This window comes from Dama dama, chromosome 30, assembly GCF_033118175.1.
Source record: "Dama dama isolate Ldn47 chromosome 30, ASM3311817v1, whole genome shotgun sequence".
Taxonomy (NCBI): Eukaryota; Metazoa; Chordata; class Mammalia; order Artiodactyla; family Cervidae; genus Dama; species Dama dama.
Genome location: NC_083710.1, coordinates 37,895,338 through 37,923,225, shown reverse-complemented (window position 1 = coordinate 37,923,225; position 27,888 = coordinate 37,895,338). Strand labels below are relative to the sequence as shown.

The following is a 27,888-nucleotide window of genomic DNA, read 5'->3' as shown; positions in this document are numbered from 1 at the left end:
AGGAAGATACTAAGTTTGATTTTCAAGGAACTATTTCTCAGGAAATACCAGTTACAATGATTTCATATGTACATTTGCTTTATTAAAATTGTGGCACTTAATATAATAGGAGAAATCATCACATGGCTCACATCCAGAAGCAATACAATAGTGGAGGCGCAAACATTCCTTATTACCAGTACAAGTAAAAAAGTGGTAATATGTCCCATAAGCCCTTAATTGCATAAAATATTATACTGCACATCATTTACAGCCAGCACACTTAAATAAACTAATTATCATCTTTTATATTCTGCAAGGGATATAACGTTCATAGGACATTCAAACATGATAAAAATTAAACATCAGTTCTGAATTATTCATGGGGAAGATACAAGCTGATAATTCCTCTTTTATAACCTACTGGATATTGTCACATGATTTTACAATATTTTAACGTCTTCATAGTGAAATCCAAAGAAAAAAACTCCACTAAGTGCCATGTTGAAGGACAAAAAATGTTGAGTGCAGCACCTTTAGACAACGGAAGAGCACATCCTGTCCAACCACACCATATAAATTAGGGAACACTTACAAACAAACATCAAGCAAATGCCCTCACAGGTAACAGGCATGGCTTTGGCAAGCAGTTCTCAGAAGCAATATTCACATCCAGCGAGAACAGAGGCCACCACCGGGGTCTCCTGCGTACCACCTTCATGATCTGGGACGCCTGCAGGCCCAGGGAGGGGGACCTCCAGGAAGAGGACGTGAAGGGCACTCAGGGCACCCCAGTGGGGGCTGTCTACAGAGTCTCAATCAAGTAGTAGTCAGGATAAAATACTGTACCATGTTACATATGTGCTGAGTATCTAGTATGTAAAACTGCAACAGGCTCATAATCAGATCCAGCTGATAATGCACCCAAGAGGATCTGCTTAAAGAAACGATAAAGCTCCACAGACCTAATCCCCCTAATTTGTTTCAACCAATGATATGTCCAGTGTTTCATTAGCTCCTTCAAAAATACTGCATACATTAAAAACACAAAACTAACTTCCCCTGCCCCCACCACCAACCAGAGACACAGGAACTCTATCTAACAGACCGCTGAGCTTTGGTGTGTAAAGTGCAGTTCACAGAGATGCTGGCCAGCCAGCCAGCCAGCCAGATCCAGCGATTCCAAGTTCACAACCAGCGTCAAAACACTACTCTCTCAGGTCAAGGTCCCCTGTGGACATCCACGTTAATAAGAAGGCTGAGATTCTACCTGATCAACCCCCAATGTGCTTCACCATCCCTGAATGCAGGCGATGAGGCTTAAGGAAGGACAGCAAGTCATATTTGTGCTACGACATGTCTAGGACCTAGCTCCCCGCTTCTCCCTCGGTTTTTGCCTCACACTTTCTGTTGTATGAAGTTTTCAAGTTTTATGATGATACAGGCAGTACATTCCATCACCCTCATGGCGACCTCGGACGTGAACCTGTCGTTGGGTATCTGCGGGAAGGGCAGCAGGTCGGGGTACCTGGTCTTTAAGCTGTCCACACCGTAGGCCTCCAGGGTGTGGACGTCATTGGTCAGGCCCTCCAGCTGCTGGCTGTACTCCTCGATCTTCTGCGCCAGGGCCGTCGGCTTCACATCCTTGTCGGATTTGCCCCGCACGGCGTAGTCGGCTGCGATGAGGGCCAGCTTGGCAGACAGGAAGCATTTGAAGCACACCCACTCGTTGGCGTTCTTGTGCAGGTCGTTCCTGGCGGCCGAGAAGTTGGCCCTGGCCTGGCGCAACCACCTGCGCGCCTCCACTGGGTTGCCGACTGTCTTGAAAGTTGGGGGGACAAAGAACCTCTGGGAGTACGTCTGCCCGGCCGGCGGCGGGCCTTTCTCTTTATTTTGCTGCTGCCGCTCGGATTTGTGGCTAGTGGCCTCCTGGTTCCATGACGTGTAAAATCTCTGGAAGGAGAACTTCTCCGACTGGAACCGGGTAGCCGAGGTGGGAAACGTCCGCCTCGAGGCTCTGTCTGAATTTTGATCGAGAAAAGCCTGTTTCTCTAACCTGTTAATCTCATTCTGCAGATGCTTAAAAACCTCATTAGCCATGTCGTGGTCCTCTGGGTTTTTGTCAGGGTGCCATTTCAGGTACAACCGCCTGATAATCTTCTTCCTCTCTGACTCAGGAAGCTTCCAGGCTTGCTCCACCACAGACGTCACCTCCTTGAGAATTTCTGGGAGAGAAGTAGCCTTGAGTTTTTTGGGGGCATGATGCTTGGAAGACGGGGTCTTGATGCCCTCTTTCCCAGGGAAGAGGGGTGGGACGCTTCGAAGACCAGGGGCCAGGAACTCCGTGGGGCTTGTGGGGGTGGAGGGGGCGCTGTCTCTGCTCTGGGAGCTCTCCTCTGGCCGTGAGAACTTATACAGATCCAGAGAGCTAACGATTTTGTACTCACTGTAGCCAATGTCAATCTGATAAATCTTTCCTAGGAAGCTCGAGTTGTCGGCGTCTTCTCTTTCGACCTCTTGTACGATGATGGCGTACGTGTACGTTGGCTGGTACGACCCGTAGATGTCCCCGCCTTCGGCATCGACAAGGTACCCAACGTACTCTCCCGGGTAAAAGACATTCATGGGGTCCATGAGCAGGGTGTAATGAATCTCAGCAGGTATTGGCGTGCCAGGCATTGGCAGTTCAAGTTTCGATGGTTCTGAAGAGTCATATTTCACACCTAGGCTGTCAAGCTTCTCGCTGATCCTGTAAATGTCATTGCATCCCAGCATAGCAATTAGGTAGGACGTGTCAGAGATCAGGTTGTCAGTTGCTGACTTCAGCGTCATGGCCAAGGCCAGCAGGAAGTTGATGTCCTTACTGTCTGAGTGCTGTATGTACAGCAGGATGACGGCATTCCCAAACCGCTTCAGGAAAGCAAAGGTCTCACTCCTGCTCTGGGGGATGGGGTTGAAGCCCTTCACCCGTAGTGTGGTCTGAAGCTTCTCGAAGCAGGACACCTTCAGCCCTTCCCGGAGGGCCTTGCAGAGGCGGATGGCCTTCTCCTCATTGGCCAGGAAGGCGTTGTCATTCTCATGCTTCATGATCCTGACGAGGCCCGCGATAAACTGCTCAGAGGACAGCAGGAGCTGCAGCCGGCCTTGGAGTGAGCACAGTGCCCCAAACTGGCACACCCTGGGGGTCTCCTCGTCCAGCTGCTCCTCCAGGATGCTGCTCAGCAGGCGCGGCCGCAGCTTCTGGGGGAAGAGCATGATGAGCTTGGTGTGGAAGCCATGGTCCTTCCCCAGGTAGCACTGGCTGAGGTCCACCAGCATCTGCACCCCGATGCTGCCCTGGATCCTGCTCTTATAGTGCGGGGCATCATCGAACACCAGGATGCTTGACCTGACCAGCCGGCCGTCCTGGCTCGGCAGGTAGAGCGCAAGGTCCCGGATGTTCTCCAGGTCGCCTCGCACCTTGACGGAGTCATTCTGCAGACTCCTGAACAGGCCGGAAACGACCCTCTTGACAGTGCGCATCTCGTTCGGGTCCAGCTGCTTCCCTTCGGAGTTCTTGAAGATGCGGCTCAGCACCTCTACATACTGCTTGGTGGAGATGACGTCCTCAGTGCCCAAATGTTTGAACAGCTGGTGGAAGGTGCCCAGCTCTAAGGGCAGCTTGTACAGATACGGCTTGAAATCGGACTCATACTCCAGGTTGATTACCACCTCCTCCGGCTTCAGGAGCTTCCAGCCATCTTCCACCATTACAAAAGCAACGCCCCGCAGCTGGAAACGGAACTCCCTCTTCTCGGCGCTGAGGAACTCGTATATGCTCCTCAGGACCTTGGCTCTGGTCCTGACCATGTCCTCATCCAGTGTCGTGATGTTGCACACGTTCCTGCAGTTATTGATGACCTTGTCCACGGGGGGGTCAAGGTTCACGTTCAGCAGGCTCAGAACCTGCTCCAGCTGCTCCTGGGGGCCGAGGTCACTCCCCGCCTGCTCCCTGATGCTCAGGGGCGTGGCCTTCTCTGGGAGGATGGGGCAGGACGTCCACAGCAGCTGCAGCACGTCGCACTGTTTGAACTTCGGGTTCACCTGGGCGCCACTGAACCTGATGAGGGGGAGCGTCCCATTCACCTCCTGATATTGAGGGTGAAATCGGATGAACTCCATGGGGGCCCGCTCTGGACACAAGAAGGGGATCAGAGACAGTTCTTTCAGGAAGTCCCCCACGAACAGATCCGTTCGTTCCTGAAATATGTGATGGAGAAGGATGTCGACCGTGTTCTGCAGCGTTTCCTTAGACCAGTTTTCCGTATTAGCTCGCACACTGATCTCCTTAGCAAACTGCAACAACTGCTGCTGAGAGAGGATGTGTTTCAGTCCAATGTTTCTTAAGAATTCTACCCAGGAAGTCATAAATGCAACTTGATTTTTGGGTTTTATAAGTTGTTCCAGTTTTTTAAAGAAGTCCTTCGGGATAAACAATTTTTCAGGAAGCATAACTTCAAAAACTCTTATAGTTCTGTCATAGAAATGCTTTGCTTGCTTTAGTCGGTTGTTAGCATCATGGATTATCAACAAACCTTCCAGCTTTTCAAAAAGTTGTTCCTTGATCTCAGACAGCTCCTCGACATTTGACAGTCTATTCTTGAGATAAATCAAATGCTCTAGTTTTGCATCGTAAGAGAGATTTTCAATTTTTGGTAAGAGGTGTTTCAAATATACCTCAAGATCATCCACAGGTACACAACCCAGCAGCTCATACAGTTCTTTCAAGTGTATTTTTTCTTCAAGAAACGCAGAGGACGATGATTGCGTCCATTTTTCCACTTCAGCGGAGGGAATACTTTTTGTAAGCACGTAGCATGTTCCAAACTTCGCAATGCTCATGTAGCGACCACTGATGGATTTGTAGCACGGAAGTGACTTTAAAATTTTTATGTCATCTTGGGACATCAAGTGATTCAAATTGCAATTGAAATACATCAAAAGTGCTTCAAAGTCATTTTCCACTAATTTTTCAGTTCTAAACATTGAGGTTTGGACCATGTAATGCACAGCCTTCAAAATGCTTGTGGGGCTCTCTATGTTGGCCGTGTGAGAGGACAACAGAGGGACAAATGCACTGTCTTTGGAGCAGATTTTGTTCAAAGCCAGCTGAATGCAGCCGGCTTTCATGAGGGCATGAAAAACCTTATCAGTCTGGGCGTTTGGGAAGACAGCGATGTGCATGAGGCTCAGCGGGAGCAAGACGTCCCCCTCGGGAACCACGAGCTGGTTGGCCGACACAGTGAACTTTGTTCCGGGGAGCAGGGCCCAGTCTCTCAGGGTGTCCACGACAGCGTCGAAGGCTGGCTTTGTCTCCTCTTGGTCCTCCTTCACGTTCACAGACTCGCTGATGAAATGCCAGGCATTCTTCAGCCAAGACTCACTGGCAAAGCTGTCTTTCCACTTGGTGCAGCTCTTGGTCTTGTACTCGCGTGGCAGCACAGAGGGCAGCAGGTCAGCAAAGCTGGAAATGTCAAATACTTTTGCAACTTTGCAGTTCAGTAAAATATTGCTGTACTTCAAGTACAGCGTGTTCATGAACAGGTCTTTGCGGGATGGGATCAGTTCGTGGTATGTTGTCAGAAACTTGGGACGTTTTGTATCAAAAGTCTGCAAAACGCTGTCCAGGGTAATGAGAAGGGGCAGGCCCTCCACTTCAAATTCACTTTCTTCTGCGTCCTTAAAACAATAATCGACTAAAAGTTTTAAACTGTGGAAAAGCTTCAGGTTGGTCTGCTGGAGACGACAGGGCAGCTTCCCAATATGGCAGTTGGTGTCGGGGGAGGAAAAGGTCATTAAGAAAGCCCGGACATCGGCAGGGGTGACATAGCTCACAGGGATGTTGGCGTCCACAAGGCAGTGGTACAGGTTAGCAGTCTCGTCACAGTTGTAAACCAGGTTGAAGCCGATCTCCAGGAGCAGGTGCTTCAGCCTGTAGACATTCTCTGCAACTGTTTTGCGTGTGGTGATGTTATAATCTGCGTTTTTAAGGTGCTGTAGCTCATCCTGCAGTAGATTGTCAAAGAACGGCCTGGTTTTATTTGAGGTGGACATGTTGACCCAGGTGATGATGACGGCGGAGTGCAGGTCAGAGCCGTCGATGCTGGGAGCACGCACCACTGGAAGGAGGCGCTTCATGTCATCGTGGATGCAGCTGTACAGTGCCTTCACTAGACAGTACAGGTCTGGCTGGAGGTCCAGCCTGTTGACGGGGAAGAACGATAGGAACTTCTTCAGCGTGTCCTTGACAACATGGATGGGCGTGTTCTGCAGGACCGACAGTGTTGGGTCGGAGCCGGGGAAGTAGCGCTTCTTCAGCTGGGCCAGCAGCTCCACGTACGCGGGCGCGATGAGCGCCGTCATCAGGCTGCTGTTCCAGTCGCTGCGCACGCCAACCCCGTTGTCATCCCGCCACAGGTTCCTGCGGGCTGAGTCCAGTGCAAAGTGGCCGTTCACGTGGAACGGGAGCCCCGTCTCTAAAGAGAGTGGCAGGAAGCAGAAGACCCTGTGGGGCTTCTTGTAGTTGTGGGTGATGCAGGCGGCCACGCCCCCACGAGGGAAGAGTGTGATGTCCTGGTTCTTGTGCGCTGACACAACGCTCTTGGACACCTTGTCCATGCTGGAGAAGCCAGATCTGTTACAGATGAGCCAGGTGGTGAGGCTCCCCTCAGAGTCCTCGGTGTCCATGGTGTAGGTGACCTGCTGCACTGGGATGTCTGGGAGCTGCCTCTTCTTTGTGACGCTGTCAATGACAGACGCGTGAAACTGCTTCCTCTTCAGCCGGTCCCCGTCAGTGATATTACCCTTCACGGAATACAGCACATTCAGGGCACCCGTGGCTTTGTCTATTTCACAAATAGAGATTTTTTCCATGTGGTTAAGAAACATTAACAGCTCTGCCCCGTCTGATCGCAGCTTATCCAGGAGGTTTTGGACCATCCTGTCTGATGATGGAACTGATGAGATCTCCGAAACCTTTGCCATCTCTGTGTTACGGAGAGGGAATCGGAACATCGTGCAGTTGTCCAACCTGAAGTGGGTTCCCAGGTAAAGGTCCAGAACATCTGAGAACTGAGTTCTGAAATCCGCATCCAGGTCTCTGAACATGCGTCCAGGACTGACAGATGTGGCCCCCGGTGCATACCTGGCATGAGGGTCGAAAATGCACAGGATATCATTGCCAGAGATGAAGGAGGGGCAGTCTGTGATGTGATACACGGAGTTGAACCCCACCCCGTACTGTCCGGTCTTACAAGGGTTCCCTTCCTTGGTGCCTCTGCCCAGGTTCTGGATCCCTCTGACATCATCCTCCGTGAAAGGCTGGTTGTTGTACACACACAGTGCTGGCCCCTGCAAGGGCGCCCACTTATCATCAAATATCCTGTCCACTGGGTGCTGCCTGGGGTCAAACACGAAGCAGATCTCCGTGGCCTTCGCGTCATCAGCGTTCTGAAGCAGCTCTTTCAGCATCTCCTTTTCTGAAGGATAGGCATTGAGGATGCTCTTAATTCTGCTGGTCAGTTTTTCTTTCTGCCCAAACTCTGAGCCCAGCGTCGTGAAGCACACGTTGGATGCATAGCGTTCCAGGGCTTTGTGCCGCTTTGGCACTGCACCCAGTTTCACGGCTACTTCCCTGGGTATGTCTGCGTGACAGTACTTGACAGTGGTGTCCTTCACTTTTATCCAGGGACAGTCATTATAGCACAGAGACTTTGCAGGGAGAAGCTTAAGGTTAGTATCTGGCAATAATATGTGGCCATAATTTTTCTCACAAAATTCTTGTTTCTTTTCTCTAATGAGACTCCATATCCCCTCACTGATTATTCGCCGGCAGAGCTGAAAATTCTCTTCTGTTACTTGTTTGGTTTCTTTTTCTTGAGCTATGGATTCCAAAACGAGGGCAAAATCTTCCACAGTGAAAGACTGCCTCACACCCACACTTTCAAAAAGTTCACGGAAATTATTTTTATATTTATTAGGCAACTGATAAAGGTATGGGGCTGCTTCAAAATTTAAATGAAAAGCCACTTTTTCTGAGTTGACATACTCATTCTCAACTAGAATGAAGTTAAAGGTTTTCAGCTTTTCAGTGACTGCTGTCCTGGTGCTGTCACTCTGCATCATCGCCTCATGGAGGTATTTGTAGCAAGCATTGGTGATGTTCTCCTGGTATAACGTGATCCCATCATCAACTGACTTTGCAACTTCTCTCAGCTGGTTTACAACCAGCTCAACTGTGGGCTTCCGGAGCAAACCCAGAAACTCCTTCACTGCCAAGGGCACAGACCCACAGCCTCTGAAGGAATGAGAATTTTCATTTAGAATTGGTTGCAAAAGACAGACTATATCCTGGTGCTCGGCTATATAGAGGTCAGTTGCTGCAAACATGGTTTCAGGCTTAAAGCTGTTGCCTTTCCAATCCAAAGAGAAACCTGCCGGCTTCGTCAGAAATGGGAGGAAAGGGATTGTTTGATATTTTGCAGCAAAATCCTTTGCTCTTGGATCCCTTATTTTCAGTTTTTCATCAATAAGACTTAACAGGATGCTACTTCGTAGACAAGCAGCACCGTGATCACTTTTATTAATTTCAGCTACTGACTCTGCACGCTCCAGCATGTCATCCCACAAAATATCATCCTTTGCCATACCTAGCTGGACTAGTTTGATCAGAATAATAGGGTTTAGATAGTCCTGAGTGGAACCATAAGGAAATCGTCCGTCTTTAGTATCAAATAACTTAGCGACGCGTCCTTCAGGGTGGATTAATCTTGATGGTAAAACCAGAGGATGCCCCTCCAAAGAGCAGGGGATACATGGGGTAACACGGAGGATCCCCGAGAACTCATCAACTTTCTCGTTTAGGACAAAATTCATTAAAGGATCTCTGAGTTCTGCTTCAATTTCTTGAATATTTGGGAAAAACACTTCTGAAAAAAACTGTCTCTCTGAAAATGTATTTTCCAGCAGTATCTGTTTGCAGCCAGCTTCTTCAAATCCTAGCTTTACTGAAGAAGGAAGTTCAACAGCACAAAGGTTTTTTGACCCTGTCTTCTTGAGGTATTTCAAAAATATCTTAAAGGCGGCTGGACCAACATCTCTTCTTTTAAGTATGGAGTCATCCAGAAATCTCACGTTCTTCATGGAGACCCACATAGACCCGTCGGAGAAGACCCTCGTCAAGTCCTTCCCTTTCCCATGGGCGATGTCTTCATAAAACCCTTGGCAGATGACAGAAAAGTCGTCGTGCACTAGGTCGGGGTCAGGCCACACAGTGTGGTAAGTGTAGTCCGTCAGTTCCCCGCTGGCGGCTAGTTCACGCAACACGCTGAGAGCCTCCAGGTACGCTTTCACGACCACGTGCCTCATGAAGGTGGTATTCCAGCGCCCCTTCGTGTCTGTCTTCCAGATCTCTTTCCTGTTCGAAGTAACAGCAAAGCACCCATTGATGTGAACTGGCAATCCCGTCTTTATCCGCAGAGGTAAATAACAGAACACTTCTCCAGCCTGTGGCCGCACGGCCCACTTCTGGTCCTGGACTTCAGCAAGGAGAACTGCCACAGCCCCACATGGGACCAGGCCCAACCTTCTCCCGCTCTCACTCAGGGAGAACTTGAGCGCCTCCCCTGTGTCCATGCAGGTACAGATCAACCACGTGGTACAATCCACGGTTTTCTGGGGCAACTCATCTGACGGCTTTTTGGATTGGCCTGCTTTAGCCATTTCAAAGAGAGTAGCTGGGTCGTCTTCTGGACCTCTGAAGAGTGGTGACTGTAAGTCTGCAATCCTTCGGAACACATGGTGAAATTCCTCCACTGTGATCTGCAGGATGCAAGATGACTTGGGGGCCTCGGCAGGGAGCTTTTTGTTACTGGTGCCGCAAGTCTTCATGAGCTTAGCAGCTTCTTTTAGAACGCTGATGACGGGTGCGGTCAGCGCTTTAGAGGAGCATGATTTTTTTTTTATGATTATTGTGTCCTGTGCTAAGCTGGGATTGGTCTCCTCAATCTTCAGGTACTTCAAGTACATGGAGGTTACATTCTGAGTGAAAATGATGAGCCTGTGTCCACAGAGACTAAACTCGTCCACCAGAGAGTAGATGTCTGCTGTGTTGTAGCATGTGCTGCTGACCTCGCTCACTTTGGCTTCCTGCTGGGTTCTGAAGGACAGTCGGAACAGAGTCCCGCTATAACTGTAGGGAGCCTCCACCGTCAGGGGCAACTGACAGTCAAATACGTTCATGAATGGTTTGAACTGATTAGGAAACTTCCTGAGTCTCTTCTGCTGTTTGCTCCAGTTAATTTTGATCCCAGGGTTAGACCTGTCTTTAATGTGCTTACTAATGTGGTTGATGTTCGGGTCAAACATTATCATGAACTCTCGGCTCATAATGACAGGGATGTCAGTGATGTGGTACACAGAGTTGAACCCAAGACCAAACTTCCCAACCTTGTCAACTTCGGCCCTCTTCAGAGATTCCCCAAGCCTGGTTATGTTCACGAAGTCTGAATCCGAGAACTGGGAGTTGTTGAACGACCACAGAGCTGGCCCATGGCATGCCGCCATCCCAGGGTCCAGGAGATTCTCTCGGATGTCCATGTTTCTTCTCATGTCAATCATGAAGCTGCATTCTGTTGCATTTGCATCATCAGCATTTTGAAGAAGCTCTTTAAAGATATCTGACACTGAAGGGTACTCTTCCAAAATATTTTTGATCCTTACTGTTAGTGGTTCTCGTTGTCCTGACTGCTCAAAGCCCATGTTCTCGGGGTTAATTAGTCTTGTACTGAGGCATGGGACTTTCAGCCACTCGGCAGTTTTCATGGGTATGTCCTCATGCACCAAAATGATTGGCTCCACAGAATCTTCCAGTAAGTCATTCAGGTCATCAACTTTGATGTCACAGTAGCAGCACTCATGAATTGGCTTCATGATAAGCTTGGAAGGGTTCTTGCTATGATGTATAGGAACTGGTGTGTTGGGACTTGCTGGAATCTGATTGCTGTAAAGCCACCTGATAATGTTCAACATAAGATGAAGATTCTGTTTGCTTTCCTGGTCACTGAGGTCTTGGTCACTTTTGAGATACACCTTCTGAATGACCATAGAAATATGATCTGCTGTCAACTCCTCTATTGAGCCACAGGCCTTAAACAGCTGGTGGAACTTTGCCATGGTTTTAGGCACACTATGCAAATAAGGCTGAAGGTCAAGATCATGGAATGGTTTTATCACAGCTTGGGCGAGAGGACAGAACTTTTTGCCAGTCCAAACCCATGGAAATTTTAAGGCTCTGAAAGCATCTTTCCCTTCATTTAAATGATCATGCATGAATCCATAAATTTCAAGCAAAATATGTTGGAATTGGTAGTAGTCTTCATCGCTAAAGGTCTTTGATGTATACCAATCCACAACAATCTTAAAGTGCTTTAAGACGGCGTTGATACCAGGTTTTGTGAGGATGCCTAAAGCTTTCTCCAAGTTTACATGGACACTCTCCACGAGGGGAAGTGAAGAGCCAACCAAGGTGGCATGGGCTGCATCACACATGTCGGGGGGCGCACAGAGCTCACAGAGGTCGCCTTTCCAGACTAAGGAGCCTGGGTAGTTCGGGGGCTTTTCCTTGCAAGCTGGAACCCATTTTATCTTCTTTAGGGTCGCCTTCCCTTCACATGAGTGCAGCAGGGCAGGGTTCTTATTTAAAACCAGTAAGAGTGTCCTGGCTTTCTTCAGGAGAATGTCCTGATTTGGACAAGAACTGGCCTGTAAGGCTTCAATTTTTTTAGCCACTTGTACAACATCTTTCTCTTTGAGACTGGCTTCATTTTTCAGGCCAATCTGTCTTAAAGAGTGAAGGATGTCTGGGGAGGTAAAGGCCGAGGGCGGGAAACAAGCTTCCTCTTCATCATAGAAGAGGTCCTTCAACACCTCCACGTCAGGGTCGAAGAGTTCGCTGGCCATCACCAGCCGCCCTGGCGGGAGCTGAATAAACTTCAGTGGCGTTAACCAATCAAGCACGTTTGGGTTCTCACTTTTGAGAGAGGACAGGTTCTCAAGGACCCATAGCACAAGGTGTGTCACCTCTTCTTGAGAGTAAAATGTACTTTCGACGTCTTTTAAGATGAGCTTCAAGCAGCTGGTGGTCCTGACCTTCTCCACCTTCAGCAGGTTCGCCAGGCGGACAGTGGCCTCATCACTGCTGTCGACCACTGAGATGGAGAGCCGCAGGCCGGCTGGGAGCGTGGCCGCAGGGTGCAGGACCCTGCAGCCCTTCAGCCTGGTGTAGGAGGACAGCCCCTGGCTGGATGAGTGGTTGATGCGCTTGAATATTGTCAGCTCCTGAATTATTCTCTTCTCCTTCTCACTGCTCTCAGTCAAGTTGGCCAAGAACTTGCGCAGGGCGTCTTTGTGCGTTGGAAGCAGCGACGCAACCTGGTTACACAGCTTCTGCAGAGGCATCTTCTCCATGATGTGCAGCACAGCACTCGGCGAGGGCAGATGGATATATTTTTTAATAAGCGGGTGCTGTATGGAGGCATCTAATTTTTTAAGGACAATCCCTCCAAGCTTCTGTACCACGTCCGCTAAAAATTCTGGAAGCTGTGCTTCAGACTCGTCATCTAAAATGACTAATGAAGGAGCCCTGAGTCTGATGAGCTCCACACACGTCTGCCCTTCTGCTAGTGGGGTCCTGGGAATGAGCGGCATCTCATCAAATAAAGTCAGATCCTCTGAAAAATGTACGTAGAGATGCTTCCACACCATCCTAAGCCATGACACAGACGGGTGCCTTCTGTCTTCATCGCATGGGTACCACTGGACGATCAACTCTCTGCCAGGCCAGAATGTGTTCATTACTTCTTTGATAAGACGTGCAAAGCGTTCTGGATTCAGGAGCTGAAGCTGAGTGCAGGGTCTTCCTGCAAGTCACATAAAGAGATGCTATGAGTACATACAAGTCTACTGTCACTTATTTAACTTGCATATTCTTGCATATTAGATAGGCCTAGAAAGTCACTTTTAGAGTTTTAAGCACACTGTAAAAATGCAACAATTTGGCATAATTGTGATGATAGAGCCTAGGGAAGTAATATTTTTCTCTGGAAAGTGCTTATTTTTTTATAAATTTTATTTATTTATTTTATTTGGCTTCATCAGGTGTTGGCTGCGACATGCAGGATCTTCAGTCTTCATTGAAGCATGTGGGGCCTTTAGTTGTAGCATGTGCGATCTAGTTTCCTGGCCAGGGATTGAGTCAGGCCTCCTGCATTGGGAGCACGAAGTCTCAGCCATTGGACCACCAGGGAAGCCCCTGGAAAGTGCTTATTTTAAATAAATATATAGAATGCGTTTACATGCATTTTAAAAATTACCCTATAATATCATACAAATGGAATCAACATGGAAAATAACTTTTAGTGGTGATTTGTCCACAAATAAGAGCATCAAAGAAAATGTGAATAAAGTTTAAAGAAGCCTCATTTTATTTAAGGAAAATTTATAAGCAGGCCCTGTAAGAATTTTTCTTTGTGATGTTCCCAGGAGCCGAGCAGCTGAAAGGATAAAGCAAGGCTCCAGGTGAGGGTATAGGGACTGGTGTCCCTGTACTAGCTGACCCAGGCTACAGGAACTGAGGCCGCCAGGAGCCTAGAGCTTCCCGTCCACCATGACTGGACGTTTGAGGAGAGGGGGCTAGTGTGGTTTCTCTGGGACTTGAGGGCTCACTGGAGAGAGGAAGGGACCGAGGTTCCAGCTCTGAGATGCTCTGTGCGTGTCCAGGCAGGAAGCACGGCCATGACACTCTGAGGCAGAGTTCACTTGCGCTTATCACCCAGGAAAAGGCACTCTTCTGGACTCTGGCCTTGGCAGCAGTGCTTCAGGGTTAAGCAACGGGGCACAGGGGCCAGCTGTGATGGCATGCTTTCCCCACCAGGTAGCTGCACTCTGGGATGGTTGATAAACCAGGAGACTAGTAAGGTTTTCTCTGGGGAAAAAAACATGTTTGCTGATTTTCAGCCATTGGTCTAGAAAATAATATTTTATTTCTAAGCACATTTTGTGTTTCCGTGTATTTATCTACAATACCAGAAATAATAAAATTTTAAAGTAACATGATATACCTGTGGGTATGTATTTGCCAATACAGAGAAATAAAAAGCATCTCAAATTCAATCTTATGTAAACTAACATTCCATTTTCTCCCTAGCATACATATAATATCTAGACTCTGGAAAGACTAATTTTGGAAAAAAATATAAAAGGGGGAACACCTCAAGCCCCTTGAAATTTTGTCCATCATTAACTGTTAAACAGGGAAGGACACTCTTATTTCAAAGACTCACACACCAGGGAGATGGCCTTAACTTCTACCAAGAAGATTCTCTCTCAAGTTACAATAAGACATTTAAAATTACTGCCACAGAAGTTTAAGCAAGGACACACTACTGTAACTGTTGAAGACACCAATACCCACGTCCTGATTATTGTCAGTTTCTACACTATGTGGCTTAGGGTGAGTCAGGCAGTAGTGTTTAAGAAGTCACAAAATTTTGTCTATAGTCTGACTAGCACAGTCTCCTTGGTCTGTGAGTCCCATTAAAATATTATTTTTAATTCATTTTTAATGTTCTGAAAAATGTTGAATTGAATTCAACATAGAATTCAATATAGTTGAATTAACTATAATAGAATATCCAAATCACAAGGCAAGGATATAATACCAAAGATACAAAAAAAGTTAGAAATTAAAATTCAGAACACAAAAAACAGAAAAACCAAATGTGCAGCACACTGTGTTCCATGTTAATGACTGCCACCCAACATGCACTCTGCAGATAATACTGTCCAATAACCTTGCATGAAATTCAGCAGCCTATAAGCCTCATACCTACCTTCAGGACAGCTGTCTAGTATCAATGTGCAAATAAAATAATGACACGCGCACACCACATGTAACATGCGATTGTGTGGGCCACATGTAACATGTGATTGGCACGCATACCACATGTAACATGTAGCTGCACACACCACATGTAACATGTGATTGATGCGCACACCACATGTAACATGCGATTAACACCAGTCATGCTCTGATGAAACAAATCATAGAAAATAAAGGAGAGAGAAAATGTAGTAAGAGACAGTTCTAAGCACAGAAGTCTATTAGACCTGGAGTTCTGATTTCTGTTTATTTTGTAGTTAAGCTTTCAGCTTTTACCCTAAAGTATAAATGTTAACACAGAAAAATGTCTCCATGCCCTGGATCGGGGCACCCTTGAAATTGTGAAGGAACTCAACCGGTATCCATAAAATAATTCAACAGCACTTATTAAATGACTTGTGCTTCTGTGGCCCTGTCTTTAGAATTATCAGCACTGTGAAAAGAGGTTAAGTATTTAGTGCCAGGCGTGTTCCTAGAGACAGAAAGTATTTATCAGTTGTAACTATTTAGGAACAACTCTGCTCAGAGTGGTTTGTGCTTTACTGTGGGTCAGCTCAAGGTGAAACCGTCAGCATGCTAAATCTATGGTTCAGCCCTCACTTTGAGGAAGATTTTCCACGTGGATGGAGACAGGATGCTACAGTCCACTTGAAAATAAGATGAGGTGCCAGTTAAACTGTAGGCCATCTGTCAGTCAAATCTTTAAAAGAAGAAAAAGCAGCACACAGGGATGGAGAGAGCAGCTCTGTGGCCAGCCCGGTGCTCCCGACGCTCTACGAGGACCCAGGAAAGCCTCACTCTACTCCACAGGGCACCAGGCTGGCTCAGAACAGCGCTGCGAGCAGACTTCTCAAGAAGTCGGCAGTGACACTGCAGTGCCGTCCTCGCTTCCATCCTGAACAGGAGATAGACGACAAGTTGGGCGGTTGCCAACGCCACCCATAGCACCCCCCGCCCCAGGCAGACGGCTAACCATGCAGCCTGCTGACAACAAGACTCTGCCTTCCGCTGTGATCACTCCTTAAAGATGTAGGAATATAGTCATGGTAGCTGTGGGGGGTCAGCCACTTTTCCTACAAGCTAGAAAACAAGACTAATACTTACATGAATTATCACTATAACAGTGACTTAGCTTCTAAATTAATTTTAGCTTCAAGGAATAGACTGACCCCAAAAATAATGTTTACTATAAAAACAATTTCTGTAAAGCTAACCTCATATCCTGATTTTCCAGGGAAACACGAACTGGAGGAAAATAATACAAATCTATCAAAACTTTTTATAAAGACAGTCAATAACTGACACTTCATCGACAGAGATCCTAGAATGGATGCCCCTCTGTCCACTTCAATCTCATCATATAACAAGTGTGGGCACTCTCACCCTTCCATTAAATCCGCAGCTTAAATACCAATCTCAGCATAATTGTTTCATTTGAGACTAAATGTTCTATGAACTGAAACATGGCCTGATTGTGGTGTGTTTAACAACCACCTATGTACTCTACTAGTATACTTTCCTCTCTCCTTTAATTGTTAGCACCAGAAAATAATACTGATACAACTTCTAGTTACTGAGGTAAATGAAAAAACAGGATTCAAAGAATCAAATGAACAAAAACATCAGGCTGCAAATGAACACAACATTTAGTCATCATACCTGAGTATCCCCAGAGAAGTTGTTGTGCTAGAATATAATTAAATCCGTTCTTAGAAAAAGCCGGAATTGTCACAGTTTTCACATAATGGCTACAGCAATTATTCTGAATCTTAAGATAGCACTGTTTTCAGAATCTTACACATCATTATGTAAAAGAAAAGCCATAAACAAACTCCAAACATAGCAGAATATACATTTAAGATTTAAGGATATACTTCAATATAATTGACCTAGGTTCGATTCCTGGGTCAGGAAGATCTGCTGGAGAAGGAATAGGCTACCCACTCCAGTTTTTCTTGGGCTTCCCTTATGGCTCAGCTAGTAAAGAATCCACCTGCAATGCAGGAGACCTGGGTTAAATCCCTGGGTTGAGAAGATCCCCTGAAGAAGGGAAAGGCTACCCACTCCAGTATTCTGGCCTGGAGAACTCCATGGACTGTACAGTCCATGGGGTTGTAAAGAGTTGGACACGGCTGAGCGACTTTCACTTTCAATATAAACTAAATCCAAATTATGAATCATTCCTACCATATGTCTGATTCAACTGCTTTTCTTCTACTTCCTCCAAAACCCATTTACCTGCTCTTCTAACTTCCAAGAGTCACCCACTTACTCAAGTAACTTAATACAGAAATAACCTAGACCTGTGATAGAAAAAACAAAACAACAGAATCTTCACCCCAACTCTGAAGTTCCAGAGAGTCCTAAGTCCTTCAAGCTCTTTTAGCCTCAGTGTCTCCGTCCCTCAGAGGAGGATGAAGGTGGAGAACAAATGAGACACAGAAGATACACATTTGAAAAGAAATTCTGACTCACGGCCACACTGCAGGCATCTGCCTGCTTGTATCCCCATCCCCGCAGCTCCATCCCACCCAGCCCAACAATGCAAGCTCAGCATCAGCCTATCAACCTGGCACTGGGAACATGTGCCCAGGGGCAGATCAGGCAGAGGGGATTAAATGGGCGGCGATAGGCTCCAGAGTGACACACAGGCACCCAGCTCAGGTCCGCGTGGCCTGCAGGGGCAGGGATGGCAGAGAAAGCCTCTCCATGGAGGAGACTTGTAGATTGAAGGTAAAGAGATGAACAGAAGCCCGCAGGCAGGGTGCAGGAGAGAGAGTATTTTAAGGAAAGGGGATACTGTGCAGAAATACAGATACGAGAAAACCTGAATTCGTGTAAAAGAAAACTTTACCAAGTATCCACCTTGAAGTGGGCTCTGTGCCACATGGGGGTAACAAACCTCACAGGGGTCTACTCTCTCGGATGAAGGGAACTCTGGTCTCTCAAGGCCAGTCATGGGAGCCCCACAGACCACTCAGACAAGACCGGACCTGTCAGGAGTCAGGATACACTCTGGAACCCATCAGCGGATGGTGATGAGATGAGATGAGCATGGCAGGGAGGAGGCCCTGGGGCCTCACAGCACAGTCAGAGAAGGGCGATGCAGAAATTCCATCCCCAGAGCCCAGAGACACGAGAACAAGGGAAGAAGAACTAAAGAGCCTCTTGATGAAACTGAAAGAGGAGAGTGAAAAAGTTGGCTTAAAACTCAATGTTCAGAAAACTAAGATCATGGCATCTGGTCCCATCACTTCATGGCAAATAGCTGGGGAAACAATGGAAATAGTGAGAGACTTTATTTTGGGGGCTCCAAAATCACTGCAGATGGTGATGCAGCCATGAAATTAAAAGATGCTTTCTCCTTGGAGGAAAAGTTATGACCAATGTAGACAGCATATTAAAAAGCAGAGACATTACTTTGTCAACAAAGGTCTGTCTAGTTACAGCTATCGTTTTTCCAGTGGTCATGTATGGATGTGAGAGTTGGACTGTGATGAAAGCTGAGTGCCAAAGAACGGATGCTTTTGAACTGTGGTGTTGGAGAAGACTCGTGAGAGTCCCTTGGACAGCAAGGAGAAATCCAACCAGTCCATCCTAAAGGAAATCAGTCCTGAATATTCATTGGAAGGACTGATGCTGAAGCTGAAACTCCAATATTTTGGCCACCTGATGTGAAGAACTGACTTATTTGAAAAGACCCTGATGCTGGGAAAAAACTGAAGGTGGGAGGAGAAGGGGACAACAGAGGATGAGATGGTTGGATGGCATCACTGACTCAATGGACATAAGTTTGAGTAGGCTCTGGGAGTTGGTGGTGGACAGGAAAGCCTGGTGTGCTGCAGTCCATGGGGTCACAAAGAGTCGGACACGACTGAGCAACTTAACTGACTGACTGAACTGAAACGTGCAACTGCAAATGAGAGGCGACAGAGTTAAATAGTGAGAGTACCAGCAGTACCATAGTACTTAGCTGAGGATTTTACATGTGAAACAAGTGGAAGATGGTATTTTGTTGGGGCTACACCCATTTCGAAAGAAAACACTTCCCATGCAACTGTGTGCAGTTGTACTTCCAAATATGGCCAGTAAGATTTTACTTAAAATTAGGAAAGACAAGCCCATGGTGCTTTGTGTCAGCTAAAGGATCACATAATCTGTTTTTACAGCCAAAAAGACCCACTGACATTTCACATCTGTGACGTTCCCACTGTAGGAAGGGAGCCCCACAGACGCAGCCCTCTCGGCCTCTCTTTTCACACTCTTGCCCCATACGTCAGCAAGAAGACTGGCTCACTGACCACTCAGTGTAGGAAGAGACGCCTGCCCCTGACCAGAGGGACGCCTGGGGTGGCTCCCGCAGCTCCACAGTGCAGGGCATGCTGGGAAGGAAGTCAAGGTCCCCAGTGCTATCTGTGACCAGCCTGGTGAGCCTATCTCACCCTAGAGGTCAGAGTACAGGCCCACATTGTGCCCTAAGCCATGCTTCCAAGACCAGGTCACTGCAGTGACGCAGGACTGACCAGTAAGGTCTGCCCACTGGTTCCTCTCTGTGTCTTCCTTCACCAACTGGGGTCCCAGGAAAGGAAAGCAAAGGGGTAATTACTGAGTCCCCGCTGGCCCTACACCATAATGCTCCCCCTGGCCCTACACCATAATGCTCCCCAAGCAGTAAATCTGTTCATGGGGATAAAGTGACATCAAAAATACATTTCTGTCTGGAACTAATGGTACAAAACAACAGGGAGGATGCCCGGGAGGCAGTCCTTCACCACGTGGCCAGATAAAGACACCAGAAAGGCTAGAAACCAGGATGATTAAATAATCACAATGGTGGCAGGCTAATATTAATACTTAAATCCAGATAACTGACAGTGAACACAACTCCTGGGATAACTAGCTGCACATCATGGGTGACAATAACACCAAAGACATCCCTTCTACTGTAAAACCAGGAACCAGAGATAAAACACGAGTCTACAGATGATTCCAAAATAACAAATCAGAACTCATAGTAGATGAGAAAATGAGAAAATACACAGAGTGGGAAGACTCAGCTTTACAAAGATATCAAATTACTGAGTTAGCAGTAAATAAATGTAACTCATCCCAAAAATATTACGATAGGTCCCCATTCATGCGGGGCTAGAGAAGAGGTTGTGGCCACGCCCTGTGCCACGGAGTACTTGAAAATTCTAATTAAGACCAACATTATCCTGCTGATCTTCTACCCTTTGAACCTGATTTGATTCTGAATAATTTTCGACTGATTTCCAACTCCCTACCTACCTCAGAAACTAATGCACATGAACAAAAATTCTCTCTTCAAAACAAAGTGAAACCACACAATGAAATAGCACAGCTGTGAGAAAGAACGGTCTGCAACTGCGGACACCAAGCTGGACGATCCCAAATTCAGGGCAAGTGACCGCAGCAGACTGTGTGCACATGGATTCCCCCCAGAGGAAGCACAGGAAGCCCTGAGTGAACCTGTGCTGTCGAGAGTCAGGGTCACAGTTGCCCTTTGGTGGTCAATACTATCTCAGAGAGGCAGCCAGCCTTCTGGTTCTGATCCAGGCGTGTTCAGATTATAAAATTCCACTAGACCTACGTGTAAGATAAGTATACTTCTCTGTGTGTACGTTGTATTGCAATGTAATGTTTTACATAAGAAGATAATAGAGAACTTGGGAAGTAAGAACTTGTAAAACTTTGGAGCAGAGAACGGCAGAGACATAGGCAAGAATCCACATTAAGACTCCCAACAGGGCTCCTCTAAAGCTCCTGACACAGGGAACAGCAGTGAGCCCTCCGGCTCACACTGCATTGCCCACAGCTTCCCTGCGCTCCATCCTGAATCTGTCCCCCAAGCGCCAACTCCTTTTGCTTCCATTTACAGGAATGAAGGTGCATGACCATTAGCAAGTTTTCCTTTAGCCGTTACCTTTGAAAACAAACCAGCACACAGTACAAAAGACACGTCACAAAGAGCACGCTTTACAACCTTACCTGGTAGGACAAACCCAGAATTTTTCAGGCCAATATCTAACTTAAAAAAAGTTCAATATCCTTCAATTTAAAAAAAAAAAGAGTGGCTGAAAGAATAAATAAACAAAAAAAAATTCAGGCAACAGTCTTACAAAGGTGCTCACAAAAGTTGAAAGATAAGGTTAAACAGAACCTTAGTGATTTTTCCTCCAATTATTCTGTCTTTTCCTGAAAAGGACTCCCAGTAGAGGGCACCCATTCCTGCCTCGGCCCCAGGAGTCCTCCCGACCCTGATGCACAGGTCACTTCTCAACCTGCAGGTCCCCAAAGCCACCCCAACACAACCACATGGAACCCTGGAGGCAGGTGGCGTGGGGGCAGAGCAGGCAGACTCCCTCTCCCCTCATGTGTCCACCTAACCCACAGCAGTGCTCTCACCGCCACGCGGGCCACCAGGGAGGAGGCTGGGGGCAAAAATGGGGAAAGAAATGGGGAAGCACTGCAGGCCCGTGAGGCACTGTGCAGGGGTGAGGACCACCGCCACACCCTAACCCTAAACACAGGTTTCTAAACACAGGACCACCTTCGCATTCGGACAGATGTCAGCATCCATGACTGACACATCTCAAACCACAAGTACATGAGGTTGAACCTATGGAGCTGCTGATCAATAGGCAATTCCATACTTGTTCAACTTAACAGGAAGCACATAAACTGGTCACATTTTTATAAATACATTTATTTTTAAAAAGCTAAAATAGCTATAATACCTCGGGTTTGGGCAGCTTCCTTTAAAGCAGCTAGAAGGTGAGGCTTCAAGTTATCCAAAAGAAATCGTCCTTCAAGACCTGGGAAAAGGGACCTAAAAAGTGACAGAAATGCAGCAATTTTAAGTAGATAAGTTCAGTGATAATAATTTCAAGCCAGTTACATGTGCTCACTATTTTACCTAAGTTATAAAGCACACCTCAAATCACACGCAATCCTTGTGATCTAGTACTATCCAGGTGTGGCTTTAAACCCTGAGGTAGCATGCAAACTCAGGGACGGCCCAAGAACACCTTAGAGAAACATGGACTGTATTCCCTGAAATGTCAATAGGCATCCTGAGCTATGATTACCGAGTATTTTCGTGAATTTAATTTCATCAAAATAATTTACTTTTGACTAACTTTAGTTATTACTAGCTCTTTGTAGCCATTCTTTTCCACGTTCTGCTATTAGAATTTCCAGGAACAACGACGGCTTGCACCGATTTTTAACGGATAAACATCTGGAGGCCCTTCCACAACAGAACTTAACGGTGTGTTCTTTTCTAATGGAGCAGCTCTGCAGAGCCCCCTAAGGCCTTACGCACACCTACACGGCTAGGCGGGGGCCCCGCCTACCTGGGGTGCTCCTGCGAGGCGATATAGACCACGTCCTGGTCGCACGCGGACGAGGAGAAGGGGACGAAGGCCCCGCTCTGCAGCGGCAGCAGCTCCAGCCCCAGCAGCTCGCCGTAGGCCTGGTCGGAGAGCACAAACTCCAGCAGGTGCAGCCTCTCGGGCGCACCCGCGCCGCCCAGGCCCGCCTTCCGCAGCACCTGCCGGGTCCACGCGGGTGTCACCTGCGTCAGCGGCCCGGCGCTGGAGGCCACGAGCTGGGCGGCGGCAGCCAGGTGGGCCGGGGCCCGGACCACCTGCCTCCCAGAGCGCTGCAGGAAGTGGAGGACGGCCGGGGTGTAGTCCAGGCCCTCGTCCAGATCCGAGAAGCATGCCTGCTCCAGGGGAACCCAGTGGCCGCCCAGGGAGGGCAGCACCGCGTGCTGGAAGAGCTCCTGGAACAGCGGCTCCAGCGCCGGCCGCCAGGGCAGCTTGACCCGCGCGGCATCTGGCCACAGCCCATAGACCGCGGCCACCGAGAGCGGCAGCCCAGGGCTGCAGCCAGCCCGCAGGCGGGCAATGGCATCGAGGATGAGGGCGGCGTAGGCCCTGGGCACCACGCTCAGCACAAGCAACTCGTTCCACACGGCGGCCGGGTCCCTCCACTGGTCCAGCTCCCGCCACTTGATGCTCCTGCGGTTGTCCGTCAGGCCGAAGAAGCCGCTGACGTGGACCGGGAGCCCAGTCCGGCTCTCCTCGCCCGGCGGTAAAGGGAGGAAGCAGAAGGCTTTCCCTGAGAACCCAGCAGCCGCGCCTCCGGCCCCGTCCTCTTCCGCCGGGCCCGGCAGGGGCGTGGCGATGCCGATGACTGGGACGAAGCGCAGCTCGTCGGCCAGCGCGTCCAGCTGCGCGCTCAGGCCCCGGCCGCCCACGCTGTTGCACACCAGCCAAGACGTTTCCCGGGCGCCCTGGGCGCCCCCGTCCTCCAGGACGATGCTCACGGGGTATGTGACGCACGTGACGCCGCCGCTGGGCACCCGCTCGCAGTAGTCACGGAGGGCGGCCCCCAGCGCCTCCACCGCCCCGGGCCGCTCTGGCGCCGGCGCTGCCGGCTCGTGGGCCGACACTCTGAAGACCAGCTTCTCCGAGCCGTCGGCCTCGCGGACGTGCAGGGACACGTCCTGCACACTCTTCAGGAAGAGCAGCACCGTGTCCGCGTCTGCCTGGAAGGACTCGAACAGCTCCAGGACCTTCTGCTTGTTGTAGAGGGTCCCGCTAAGTTGGGAGGGCTGCCGCCGAAGCGGGAAACGGAAGAACGTTCCGGGGAAGCTGCCCTTCACAAACGTCTCCTTGGTGCTTCCAAAAAGGCCAATAAATGGCGCAAACTGGTCTGAAAGCTCGCTAATTTCTTTGCTGTCATCTCTGAGATTCCAACACTGGCCTGATTCGTGTGGACCGAAAAGTGTCTGATGAGGATCTAACATGCCAATCTGGTCACCACTAAAGATGCAAGGAACATCTGCAAAGGAAAATTCAAATCACCATCAACTCTGAACTATACTGACACTGATAATCACAATTACACTGCACAGTTACACATGGAGAAGTATAAGCCACAGAAGGATTCTAAACAGAGTTATCTAAAAATAAACTAAGTCTTGCTTTGGAAACATAATTCTTTGAATGCAAAAAAATGGTTTCTCTTTAGATTCAAAAAGCACCAGGCATTGAGAGGCTTTAAGTGATTATTGAGAAAACCTAAGATGTATCTTCAAGCATTTACTAAATTAATTAAAATACATATGGAATATTTGGATATTTACACTCTCCCTACAGCCTTGTGAACCCAACTAAACAGAACAGATTTGTAGCCTGTGTGCAAAGTAAAATTTCAACCACAGATTCTCTGAGAGAATGAGAAAGAACAGGTGATCTCAAGCATATGTCCTGAGCGAGTCTGAAATGGACAGTGACTTGAGGATCTAGCCTTCACACAAGACCCCTGTGGGGTCCACCCGTGGCACGCAGGGTCACCGACCACAGGCTTAGGCATCACAAGCACCAAATCCTGAGCGTTGGGGTATTTTCAGTAGGAAATGTTACGTCCACCAGCCCACCACCACGTCCAGTCAACAAGGCTGGCCCATGGCCCCCCATTGTCCACAGTCCCCTCTGCGCTCCCATTACTGAAATTATGTCAGGGAGAAGCCTGGTGGCTGGAGAACAGAACTCTCATGACCTTGGCAAGTCCTTGGATTAGAGATCAGCACCCAGGGAACTCATCCCACATAAGTGTGCTGGTTCTCAGACAGGGATCAAACCCACAGTGAGAGCAGATACCCACCGCCAGGGGACTCTCTGGACAATACACCCCTGACAACAGGCTCCAGGCTTATGCAACGCACAAGTATGCCCCCATAAAATTTAAAAACCACTGCATGTCACAGATGTGAGGAATAACTCACAGATAGTTGAACACATGACTATTAATATTCACATAATTGTTACATAATGACTTCATCAGTTTTATTACATAATACATAATATTACTTAACACAATACTATATATTATAACACTGTAAATGCAATTTTAAAAATAGGTTTGCTAAAAATGGGCCATGGTGAGGATGCTTCTGTGTCCCACTTGCTCAGGGCAGTCCCAATTTGGGCCAGTGGCTGAGAATAATATCACTTCTTAACCCTCAGGACTGCCCCAGTTTGGGGAATCAATTACATGTTACTCTAGCGACAGCTAGAACTCTGCCAGGGCAGCCCCTTCTCCTGCAAGTTCAAAATGCAAAAACAATTGCAAATTAAGCCATAACTGGTGCTGATTTCATTAAAAAGTTTTATCACAAGACCACAGTAAATACTAAGAACTCTGGTTCCAGAAGAACAGCCCTAAAAGTTACAAGTATTTCCTAGTGTAACTGAATCAGAAACCTCATATTCTTTCTACATTCCACACATGACTTCAAAGTCATCATCAAAATACTCAAGTTTAATAAAGAAGAGCAAAATTTCTATAGGGAAAGTGAGAAACCAAGATCATTTCAAAGTTCTCCTCTGTGTTAGTTACGTACCATTGGACATTATATTTCCTTCTTCCTGTTATTTAAAAATATGTACAAGATAATCTGTGAAAACCAGTTTGCCTGACTCAAAAATCTGCAGTACAAAAGCTTTTAGAGTAACAATTTTGTGTAGGCTGACGTAAAGTCTCGAACTTCATATAAAATGACTGACTATAATACATTGATTCCACCGGAAATGATGACGTTAACTTTTGCATCACACGATGAAGATTTGATATGGTTACCGAGATAACTAGAGAAAACACAAGACACACTGAAATTTCATCAGCATTCAATGTCGTCTCTGAAGTTCACCCGACAATATACAAAGCAGAGGCTAAAATAACTGTGAATCTCAAGACTGAAAAGCCAGATACCACACCTGTTATGTGATAGACAGAATTGAAGCCAATTCCAAATCTTCCAACCTTCAAAGGGTCGTCCTTCTTCCTGCTCCGCGCTATTTCCTGAATGCCATGCCAGTCCTCTGGGGTGAACACCGCGTTGTTGTACACGTAGAGAGCAGGCCCTGGGGGTCAAGATGCACAGGCAGGGGCTGAGAAAGAAGGAAGCCTGGACACTCACTTCTCCTACACAAACTTCCTCTATGTAATGATGCTTATTTGATGAAAAGACAGAAAGAACTGAAAACAGTGACTGATCCAGTATCACCGTTTGGTTGCTTTCACAATAAAAACAGAAATTACAAATTAATGGTAAAAATAACCAGCAGAAGAAATATAGTATTGTTGACCCAAAATCCAAAAAGGAAAAATTATAGTGCTTAGATACAAAAAACATAGCACAAACAAAATTATTCACAGTGTACTACTTTGTAAAACTTGACCCTAAGTAACATATTTACTTATATATTTTTATAAATGGAATTACCTATAAATGTACTGAGAAGACTAAAGAAACCATGTTAAAATAATGCTTTTCACACACCTATGAATTCAAGCACAGATATGGGGATGCTGGTCATAATCTATGTTACAAAAATGGCATGACTGTAAAATATCTGTAAAACAGTCAAAGTAGAGACATGAAAAAGCCAAGCCTATGAGATTACTACAGCAAGGTCGACCACGTGGAGATCATGGTGTGTCCCACACAGCAGGAAGGGTGTGGGTGCACTCTGGGAGCCCCCGGCTTCTGGGAGCCCCAGCCCTTCCTTCACTCGTAGCTCCTAATTAACTACACCCTTGAAGTCCTTAATAAAGTGAGAAACTGAGGAAATCTCTCTATTTTTCTGCATTGGATCTCTCTCATCTGACACATTCTGAGTCTTCTGTCTTCTCATTATATAAAAGAAACAAAAACAAGTTGAACTCAAGAGTTCTCATCTATCAACACTAAGCGTCCGTAAAGGGGAAAAAACTGTAACCCAAGAAGATGACACCAGCCAAGACACCACTCTTGTCTGAATGCAAGAAAAACCCCTCACACACCATGAGCACAGAGCGTCCTCAATAGATGTTAGTTAAAGAGATCACCAGGGCTTCCCTGGTGGCTCAGATGGTAAAGCATCTGCCTACAATGCAAGAGACCTGGGTTCGATCCCTGGGTCAGGAAGATCCCCTGGAGAAGGAAATGGCAACCCACTCCAGTATGCTTGCCTGGAAAATCTCATGGATCAAGGAGCCTGGTAGGCTACAGTCCATTGGGTCGAAAAGAGTCGGACATGAACTGAGCGACTAACACTATAGTCCATGGGGTGCAAAAGAGTCAGACATGACTGAGCAACTTTCACTTTCAAAGAGATCAAAATCATGTCCAGCTCCTTCTGGATGTCCAAGTTTTAAAAATCTGTCTAATGTGACATCACTCACTCAGCTAAATAATCATTTCACATATTTTTTAAAAAATGAAGTGAAGTCAGGGCTGGAAGCAAAAACTCCTAGACATGAGAGAGCTGAGAAGCAAAACACCTCTAGGATCTCTTCCCATTTACAGCTCTACAGGACACTCCAACCAGCAGAATGATGCCAGACAGAGAGCGTGGCAACACATGCGAGCTCCTGGGACCCTCAGAGTAACTGGGGGTGGCTGTGTCCTCACCAGTCCATGGACGAGCAAGCTGACACGCAGCCGGGCTCAGCCTCCACTCAGGCCCAGGGAGGAACTCGAGAGGCAGAGCTGACACTGGGTACCAGCGCCCATGGACGAGAAGCACAGGCAGCCCCAGGCAGGATCAGGACTTAGACAGAAGTCCGTCACATCTACACTGAGTGTCTTTCAACAATGCTTATATCACAGACTCTCAGGGCCAGGAAACCTACTGGTTTCATCCTCTCACTGTAAAACTGAGCTTGCCTGAGATCAGCAGAGGTGGCAGGAGTCAGGACTAGAATGAAAACCTCTTGACGTGTTATATCTCAGATCTCTTTATAGAATAAAAAAAAAATGCAACTTCCAAATCACAAGAATAAACATATGAGCTATCATAAACACTAAATATTTAGTATTTAAATATTTAACAGTAATGTTGATTATCCTCCTAAGT

The 27,888-nt window shown here is 47.3% G+C and overlaps 1 protein-coding gene across 1 annotated transcript in view; it reads right to left on the bottom strand.

Annotated features, from left to right (window-relative positions):
* Positions 1–57: 57 nt before the first annotated feature.
* The window catches only part of SACS (sacsin molecular chaperone), a 75,256-nt gene continuing 47,425 nt past the window's right edge, over positions 58–27,888 (bottom strand). The window contains exons 7-10 of the mRNA XM_061133420.1: positions 25,765–25,911; positions 22,333–23,827; positions 21,715–21,806; positions 58–12,935 (exon numbers count right to left, since the gene is read on the bottom strand). Of these exons, the coding sequence (XP_060989403.1) occupies positions 1,378–12,935; positions 21,715–21,806; positions 22,333–23,827; positions 25,765–25,911 (13,292 nt within the window). The 3' untranslated portion in view covers positions 58–1,377. The remainder of the gene's footprint in view (positions 12,936–21,714; positions 21,807–22,332; positions 23,828–25,764; positions 25,912–27,888) is intronic.